The 10,453-nt window shown below is 38.9% G+C and overlaps 1 protein-coding gene across 10 annotated transcripts in view; it reads right to left on the minus strand.

The window, feature by feature from the left end:
• LOC140546168 (receptor-type tyrosine-protein phosphatase eta-like) overlaps positions 1-8,940 on the minus strand; it is a 54,264-nt gene extending 45,324 nt beyond the window's left edge. For 9 of the 10 annotated variants that reach the window (XM_072669430.1, XM_072669421.1, XM_072669414.1 and 6 more), the window contains exon 1: positions 8,624-8,940. In XM_072669430.1, coding sequence (XP_072525531.1) covers positions 8,624-8,689 — 66 coding nt within the window. In that variant the 5' untranslated portion in view covers positions 8,690-8,940. The remainder of the gene's footprint in view (positions 1-8,623) is intronic. The other variant, XM_072669438.1, reaches the window with a different exon arrangement.
• Between the last annotated feature and the right edge of the window lie 1,513 nt (positions 8,941-10,453).

Below are 10,453 nucleotides of genomic sequence, written 5' to 3' on the forward strand. Positions count from 1 at the left end.
ATGGTGCCAGATACACCTTTGCGGGTCTTGTGGACTCCATACCTTGATGGGTCAGAGCTGTTTTGGTGGCACAAGGGAGATCTAGACAATATTAGACCAGTAACTTTAATGTTACGGATGATCAGCGTATGTTATGTAATGCCAGGAATGATAACTGCTATGGTTTTACAAAAGCAGAACAATTTTACAGGCAATCTTCTAAGCAAATCTGTGTTTTTTTCCAGATGAAAAATAAATATATAATTTATTGCAAGGGCACAGGAAGTTCATTGCAATTGCACTCATTTCTGTTGTAACGGTACACAGACCTTCAACAGTTTCTCTTTTGTTGCAGTACTAAACTCTGCAACAGACTGTCCTCTGCTTTCAGGTGAAAATCAATTTCCATAAAGATTTGCCTGTGATCATTTACGTACATTTAGTTTCCTGGAGCATTACTCCAGCTCAGTTTGCTATTAATCATATGTTTTGGTTTTTGGGGTTTTTTTCTTTGTCAATAGCCCAGACCTGCCCCTGACGCAGGTCTAGTACTGGCACAGACAACAGCGTTTACGGTTGAACACTTTAGCAGTTGTCGTACAAAGATGTATGCAAACATTTCAATGAGAATCCGGTAAACAAGAAGCCAACTTCAGCTTCATAAACCTACAAACCCAAAAATATCTGGGGCTATTAAAAATGTTATGCGGAAATAGCTATGTATCTGTCAAACAAATATGCCAATATCCACAGAGAACAGAACTGGTTGTAATTGCAAAGTAATTCAATGAAAGTACAATACAATAAAAGTCAGACACAAACAAAAAAGGATTTAGCTTGTGGCTAAAGCGTTAGATCAGGATACTTTCGATTGTTTTATTTTAAATACTTTTCAGCTTTATTTTTGTATGGCATCAATACTTTTATATATAATTGTACTGAGGTCAGAATTTCCAGTACAACAAAACTACAGTAAACAAATCTGTAGGGGAAAGTGAGGTAAGCTGAGCCAGTGGGTAAGTTGAACCACCACCTGTATCTGGGCAACTGTACATCATTTTTCATGTACCCCTACATTTCGTTTGCATTTTCCTTTTTTTAAAATATTGCTGTGGAAGGAAGAAGAATGTGGATGAAGTAGGAAGCATTTTTACCATTTTTTGGCATATCAGGTATAATCGGTTACCTCAGGTATAATCGTAATTTATCTCAGTTTAAGAAGTTATAGCAAAATGTTAATGAACTGGCAGTGTGTAACACAATGGGAATGGATTAGCAGAAGTGAAGCCGTCTAAGCACTTTTTTTATCAAAATGGTGGCAATGGGGCAAAAAAATTTGGTTTATCTTACTAACTCATGTTTACATTACATTAAGTAAAATATGTGTTTTCAAAATTAGTGATGCATATTAATAATACATTATTATGATTATGATTCTAACTGACATTATATTTTAGTTGTTATGCTCACCAAGGATTTATTCATTCATGCACTTATCTAATATGTCAAAATGCATAGAATCATTCAGATATGAGCAAGTAATGTTCAACCATCAGAAGGAAGAAAAATGTGATCTCAGTGATTCTGAGCGTGTTATGATCTAAATGTTCTAAAGTTTATCAGAATTCAGAATTTATCAGAGAAATCAGAATCAGAAAAAAGTGCGTGACAGTTGCAGACTGAAATGGCTTGTTGATGAGCAAGTTCAACAGAGAATACATATTTCATTAAGCCCAAAACAGCAGGTTGGGAAATGTAATCATTAATATTTAGGATTTGAAATATAAATATTTTTAAATGTTTAAAATGAGACTAATATATATATATATATATATATATATATATATATATATATATATATATATATAAGTGTAATTGGACATGCTTAATACATAGACAGAAACTGTTTTTCAGATGACTCCACTTACCCCTAACATAAGGCAAGTTAAGCCACATGACCACTATTTTTGGGATCCCATATTTTGTTGCCTGTTTGAGTGAAGAACACGGCCAAGGTTTTAGTCGATGCCACAAATACTGAACATGTTTTGTATTCATTAGGTTTATTCTGTGTCATATTCACTTGGTTATAGGTCGACTTAAGTTAAAAAATGGCTTGTGTTACCCCACTTTTACCTATATGGTCTTTTCTTCAAATTTAGAGCACACTTTCTAGGCATTTGCTGAATTGAACATACAAGAAATAAAATAAAACATAAAGCCATTATGAGCCAGAGCCAATAGGCTCAGGCTCCTATCTACAGTGACTTACATTTAAATCATGTTATACAGGTAGGTGAATGTAGTGGTAGGAGTCTTGTCCAAAGACTCTTATTGGTGCGGTGTGGTGTGCTTGTCCTGCCAGGAAATCAAACCCTATTCTACCTTTCTCAATATCCTGAGTGGTGTGACAGCTGAGGCTACAGACAAAGTGAGCATACAATTACATAAAAAGTATCACATCAGTAGACAGTGACTGAACTGTGAGTACTCTCCACAAGGTTGCTCAATCTAAATGAGGGAAAGACTACAACCAAGAACTTGGACACAATCTCCCTGCCATATAGATCCACATGATGAATGTCCAGCTAAAATTTTGGCTCAAACTTCCTGGAAGAAGCAGGTGAAACAGAACTGTCCCAGTTTATCCACATTGTTTGTGGATAATCAAAGGCGTCCTGATGGAATCCACACCCCAGTCTCCTTTTGTGCCCGTCACACACATATACTGAACCAGTCAAACTGGTGTAAAGTGACATTGATGGCTTATAGATAACAATTATGAAATTATCTCACACCCTCTGCAAAAATAAGTGTTACTGTTCTTACCCATAATTTACCAGTAAAGGCATAAAAAAAATTCACCAAGGCCATGTTATATTTTAACATCTATGTCATTAAATTATGTATTCTAATCAGTAAGAATTCATAAAATACAACCATAAACAATCATGAAAATAACCTGTTAAATTCTGAATAAAATACAAACCAGTAAAGTGATAACCATTACATTCAATTTGTCTTTAGACACATGATTCTGTGCCCTTACTGAGCCCTTCTGAGCCCTTGCTGGGATTTGAACTGATGATCTCCTCATGCTTGATGAACAGGCAGTTAGACCGTTGTACCACTCTAGAGTGAGACAGCTGTCGAACTGGCTGCATGTCAAGAGACAGGAGATCATAAGTTCAAATTCCATTAACACCACAGCTTAGGTGAGCAGAATAGGAAGGCCTCCCCCCATGTGACCAAACTGAGATGCAGAACTGTGAGGAAGAAGATGTTAGGAGAATGTTTGACTAAACTAAATGTTAATCTGAATGTTATTCAGTTAAATGTTTTCTAATCAGTTACTTTATCAGTTTAAATTGGCATGACTTTATACATTTTTACAGTATAGTGATGCAAAGGACGGGCAAATCTTTTTCTCCTCAGATGTGTCCAGAAGCATTGGGCATCTCACACATCAAATCACTTTTATTGTCACATCACATTACACATTAAAAGAGGGGGGGGGGTTCTAACTTGCGTATGGGAATGAACAGGTTGTGTTTTAGTCACAGACTATATACAACATACTTCAGATTAGGCACATTTATCTTGGTTTCTGAGGCTTAACTCACAATGTTTTGTTGACAACATTAAGACACAGAATTAAAACATGTGAGTTAGGTATTTTTAAACTCAAAATTGCTCTGGAATCACTTACCATTTTGCCATTTTAAGTTGTGTAATATAGTAAAAGCTCACAGATCAATACTGGTGTTTCAAAACGAGGTAAAGTAAACAGAAAGCTACTAAGCCATTAGCAGAAAACCATTAAAGGCCTACAAACCAAGGTACATAAGTGCTATTCATATCCATATGTTAAGCCTTGGTCAGCTCGTAATAGCCTACAGAGTGTTAGTTTATGCAAATTCACTAATTGCCAAAATAGCTGTGATATGTTTCACTTGCAGACAGGAAACATTAGATGTATTTGCTTCGACAAAGCATACATGCTAACAATACACAGAAGCAAACATCTCTAAAGTTCTTAATAGGGCGCTAAAACAGTAGTTTTACAGTAGTTGCTGCTTGCCCCATTTGTCAGCATCGCACGTACAACAAAATGCGTCACACCAGAAGCGTTTCTAACTGCTACTTCAAATGTGTTGCTACTGATGACATTATGCAATAGGTAAAAGTTATTCTTTTATGCAGATCCAGAAGTGGACTTTGCCTGGAGTTTGCCTCAACAAACCTGGATTTATAAAACACAAGATGTGCTTAATAAATGCAAATTACAGCAGTTTTTAATGACGCTTGCAGCTCCATAAACAGAAAAAACTGCCTACTACAAATGGAAAAACTCATGACTACTGTTCTAGTGAAACCATACACTAACAGATAATTATGCAAACAAGAAAGGCAAAATAAAACACAAAGTATTAGCATAATAAAATAATTTGTCTGGGATATCTCAAGTCTAGACTGTAAATGCTTGTCTTGTTTAATTTTTTTATTGATCTTGTGGCTAAGGTGCTTTCTATCTGTCTCTTTTGTATAAACATGACAAGTTTACATGTCCTGAGAATGTAAGATGATCCACAGACATTATCACACACACGCCTCCTGGCATTCATGACGTTGAAATTTGTGTGTGACAGCATCCTTTTAGAGGGCATTTATGCAAAGCAATGTACCTTCCTTCCATATCATGGCTTACTGAGTATCCGTGAAACAGTGATACCCAGGGATTAAAATGAGGCGGAAAGACTGCTGTGCTTCCATCTCAACAAATGAGGACAACAAAGGACAACAAATGAGAACTCAAACCGACGTACCACAGTCATGTTAGAACGTCTTTTGATGGAGTCGAGGGTTCTTTTAAGTGTTACTCAATACATAGCAAATACAGAAGAAAATGAAATGCACATAAATCTAAATAAACAGTGGTGTGATTTCCTTTTCTTGTGCCAACCACCCAAAACCATACAAGCAAATGGAAACCAGCTCACTGTATGTTATGGGTCATTATCTATCTGTACAGCCCCAACCGGATCTACAGCATTTGAGTGAATCTGAGGAGAAGGTACAGCACTGTACACTTCAGAATTCCCCCTGCTACTTCTATTAGCAGTCACATCATCAATAAACACCACTGGCCCAGATCCATTGGCCACCATACATGCCCATGCTATAACAGTGCCTTCACCATGTTTGACAGCTGATGTGATATTGCTTTGGATCATGAACCTTTCCTTTCTTTCTTCATACTAAATTTAATCTAGGTTTTATCTGTCCAAAGAATTTTGCCCTTACAACTGGACAGGCTTTTTGGATGGACTTTTTGTTTCCACCTGTAGATAAACACACATTGGGCGAGTGGAATAGAGCTTGCCATTAAGCAGCAACTAATCAAAACCAGCATTCAGAGACCTCTAAAATTCCTCTTACATTTTTTTTTAATTCAGTTAGTATTTTTCCCCACTGTGTGTTCATGAACTGTCCCCTTAAAAACGTATTACCATGTGTGTAGTCACGTGACTTCACCCCATCCAGTCTTCAATATGGAACCAACACGGAGGAGAACTCAAAAACCAAGCCAGCTAAGCAACTTGAGCAGCTTATACAATCGTTCATTAACCGTAATCAAGGTACAATAGTTAGCCAATAATTCAGTTAATCATGACACTGAATAAAGGTAAAAGGTGCACATATTTGTCACTGTACAGCGAAATGTGTCCTCTGCATTTAATCCATCTGTGGTAGTGAACACACACACACGTGTGTTAGGGGCAGTGAGTACACACACACACCCAGAGCGGTGGGCAGCCAACTCCAGCGTCCGGGGAGCAGAGAGGGTAAAGGCCTTGCTCAAGGGCCCAACAGTGGCAGCTTGCCGAGCCCGGGAATCAAACCCACAACCCTGTTATTGATATCCCGGCGCTCTAACCGCTGAGCCACCACTGCCCCGAATATCGGTCAGCAATAACTTGCAGTATTTAAAAAAGACCGCACCTTTTGAATTACCAGTGAGTAAACAGTTTTATATAAAGACCAAGCTTGATAAATGTTCAACATCAAAAAAAACATCAAAAAAGCCTAGTCTGACCTAGCTGCGTTGACACTAACCTAACATCTGAATACATCCAGAAAGACATAGTCAAATCTGAATACATTCTAGACTGTATGCATACTATTTGTTTAATACTTGGAATAAACTATGTAAAAAAAAAGCAGCCAAATCAGTAAAACTGTGTATGTAGTAGAATCCAGTCAGCAAGACTCATCTTCCTTTATTCTTCCACACAACATGCTTTAGATCTGAGCTGTCCGGGGCCCGCGGGACGAAGTTGGTCCATAAGGACGTTTAATTTGGCCCACAAAGAAGTTGCTCTGACCCCACCCTTTCTCCCAGTAAGAGACCATAACTATTTTTAGACTTTATTTTAATGAATACATTCTTATTTTTCTGTACAATATACTTTTAAAGTGTTTTACTTACAAAACACTGCATAACGTGATGCTACACAATGTTGAAACTTAACGTCTTTATTGGTTTGGGTTTCTGGGCCTTACCCACCTAAAACATTGCAGTTTGCCCCCAAGACAAAACTTAGGGCACTCTTGTGTGACATGCTGTATTTTCCCAAATGCAACAGCCACCCCGCCTTTACAAAAGAGTGATTTTATCTTAAAGCATTTCCCGTTGTCCTTGGGGAACAAAACTAAAAACACTCAAATTACTGGTGTTACACAATGGGTGGTGGGTTTAACGTATTTATAGAAAAATGATTCAACAGTTGCTGAAATCGAGTAACATTCCCTGAACTATTTGTGGACTAAATGAAGAAAACGACCAAACAAAAGCAGACAGGCAGACTGAAAAAGAAAGCGGCCACAATGAAGCATTTTAGTGTAAATGGAAAATTAGTATGCCCTCCTTTACGCGGCCATGCTGCTGAATGCAAGACCACAAGCAAATGCACTCACTGAATTGAAATGTTTCACTTCCCTAATCTGACGTGGATTTGAGCAACCTTCTTCAATAGAGTGAAGTGACCTTAGTGCCTAACAGAGCACAGCACTTTATGAACCCCTCAGAACGACTCAGTTCTTTACCCAGCACAAACTAAAACCCTCACACTTAAGCCTACGATTGTTAAAAAAGCTATTAGGCACTGCAGGTTTCTAAAAATGGCCTCATTTACATAGACCACAGCATTTGTGAGTTTGCATGAGAAGCGTTTCTCTGTCCTTACTAACATGTCACAAAACATATGAAACTGTATATGCCAGCGGACAAACCCATTATTCCAGGCTGATCTCACCATAAATTGCTGGATCGGATATCAGAGAGAAAAAAGAATAAATTCTGTAATGAATTTGGCCTGAAACATCACACACTGTGGGATGTGATGTTGCTATCAGTGTGTTTCTTTCTGTGAGGTAGTCAAGGCGTCAGTGAGCTGGTCTCATTTTAGATGCTCATCTTAAGCGAAGCCTTCAAAGATTTACCATTTTTGAAGATAAAAAAAAGAAAAACATTTATCTGATCTTGTTATCTGTTATCGGCTAAAACACAAGGTTTTAATGTCGATATTCCAGAGCAAAAAAAATTCCAAGGGCGACAGAAGTGTGTACTGTTTTAAAATAAAATCAAACCCTTTTTAATGTGTGTTAGACTTTTACTGTATTAAAAGTGGACACATGGAGCCAAAAATATACTTTTGTGTAACTAAAATTATTAAGATTACAAATAATTAAAATGTGTTTTGACAAGTAAGACAGAGTTTTCTTTGTTTGGTGGTGTGTGACGCAGTAGTGTGTGGCGACGAATGGTTCCTCACCAAAAATTGTTTTCTAGAAGCGGACGCTGATACACATTTTGTGTATTTCAATACACAGAATTTGACCAACTGCCCTAAGAGAAAGAGAAAATCTCCTGACCTTTGGATATTTGTGACTCAAAGTACGCTGAAGGTGTAAATGAAAATGTGAGTATGTTGATACCCTTGAAAATGTGAAAATTGAGTAAATGTACAAGTGGTGAATGTCAATAATACTTGAGTACAGAAGTACTCAAATCCTCTAAAGGATAATACTTAAGTCCAGGAACACATCAATGATTTCGGGAAATCATTGATATGCTTGGCTATAAGCTGCATGCTGCTGCTGATTAGTAATTTGAAGGAAGGCTCAGTTCCGTATGGCTCTTCACGCAAAAACCTCTTTACAGGAGGAGCAAAAACACCCTCTTAACTTTCAGTGGAGGTCAATGTCAAATATTGTCACATTGTAAGAACATAACAACGTTTAATAAAATCAATAAATAAATTGGTATTTATTTCTAGGGCATTTTTGAGCATTTCTACTGGCCCATTCATCATGAAATCTGGACATAATGTAAAGAACAACAGTCAAATTCACATTCCTCTAAAACGTGACAAAAATGAGACTTTCAGCAGATAACAGCAGATCAAATTTACAGTGAAATACAATAGCATGAAACTGTAACGTACGACTTAGGGCTAATAACACCAGAAACAGTGGCCTCCTATAGGCTCTCTCGGTTTGGTTACCTGGTCTAACAGGTGCAGCACTCGAAACGCTAGCTGGCTACGTTGGAAAAGCCACCCATGATACAACCCAGACGTACCTGAAACATCACACAGAGACCCAGGAGCGCTGTGGGGAGCGTCCACCTGAACGTGTCCCGCCTCATGGTGTCTTGGTCGGTTTGGTACTGACCGGTGACCCTTACATGTCCCGCTGTTTTTCACCACACACTGTCAAAGAGACTCGACCTAGAGTTTCTCCCTCGCCCTGTGAGGGCTCCTTAGAGTCCGGCTAAACAGCTGAGTCGCTAAAAAAAAGATGTAAAAGTTACTTTAACGACTGACTTTAACGTTTCCGTCATGTGCAGTGATGCGGTGAAAGAGTGTGAGAAGAAGGAGGAAAAGTTTTTGTTGTCAGTTTCCAGTCCTGGGTGGAGCGGCCATCTACCATCAGTCACATCACAAGCCGTTGCCTTTTCCCACCCGTTTTCGCACAAGTCCCGCCCTCTGACGCGCTGTGATTGGCTGGTCGTCTCTCGCCTCCTGCGCGGTGTTTGGCTAGTATCCGCGCACTGCGCCAGAGTACGAACTTCTATCCAATCACGTTGCAGTAGGCGGTGTGTTGCGCTACGAGTACGGGTGGGAAATAACATAACACATGAGCTCGTCCAGTAGTTCCGTCTCTCCGCTCAGCTGCTACCACTGTAGATTTGCTGATTGTTTTTCTATTAAATCCCCTCAGTGAATTTGCGTCTGTGTGGCTATCGCACTTTCAGTTTAAGGAAGTTAGGTCCTAAAAGAGAACATGTTATTTTGAAACAGCTTGAAAAAGTGCAAGAGGGTAAAAGTGAATTTGATTACATCCTCGACGGTTGTGGTGGACTAGCTTTTCTTCCTGCCTACATGTGACCGTAACCTGCCTTTGGTTTCTTCATTAACAACTTTTACCTCTCAAAAATAATATGTTTACAGTGTTGAGCCGACCCTCTTTTCCAGGTAGGCACACGTAGCACTGGGAGTCTTGCCCAAGGACTCTTATTGGTGCATCAACAGCTTTGCCCAGCTAGGGAATTAAGCCTGGTCTGCTACAAGGAGGCAGTACACTACACCCACCAACAACCTACACTACGCCAATGACTACAGCCAACAACCTACATTACACCAACAGCATGACACCAATACTATCATACTAAATAGGATGCTACAATTATACCACAATTTGAAGTGAATTCATCTAGAAGTGTACATTTACATTTACATTTACGGCATTTAGCAGACGCTCTTATCCAGAGCGACTTACAAAGTGCTTTGCTATTTACCCAAGAAAACCTTCGCTAGTTAGAATAGGCTAATAATTCAAAAGATACCTCTAAGCTTAGACATTACTAAACACAATACAATAAGGCGACCATAGATCCAGTGTATAAACTTTACTAGGGAAACCTGTCAGGTGGTGATTGGTCTTGGTGTGGGGAATGTTTTCCTGGCACACTTTCGACCCATTAATACCAGTCAGTTGTTGCTTGAATGCTACGGCCTATTTGAGTACTGTTGCTGACCATGTGTATCCCCTCATGGCCACATGAATGTTGTGTACAACATTTTCTAGTGGCTGCTTCCAGGCATCCACAGCCAGTTTCTTGACCGTGACAATGAGTTCAGTGTTCTTCAGTGGCCCATTCACTGGATCTGATTACAGGAGAACTTCAGGCGTGGCAGAACAGGAGATTCCCTGCACGAAAGTCTTTCTGTCCAATCTGCAGGAACAAATTGGACCAGAATCTTAAGGAAAAGTTTCTAGTATCTTGTGGAATCCATGCCATTAACTCTGTAGAGACTGTGTTTCGAAAACAAAGGGAGGCTTAACCTAGTTTTATTATAGTGTTCCTAATAAAGTGCTCAGTTAATATAGTAACACTTGGTTTAAATCA

This window comes from Salminus brasiliensis, chromosome 2 (assembly GCF_030463535.1).
Source record: "Salminus brasiliensis chromosome 2, fSalBra1.hap2, whole genome shotgun sequence".
Taxonomy (NCBI): Eukaryota; Metazoa; Chordata; class Actinopteri; order Characiformes; family Bryconidae; genus Salminus; species Salminus brasiliensis.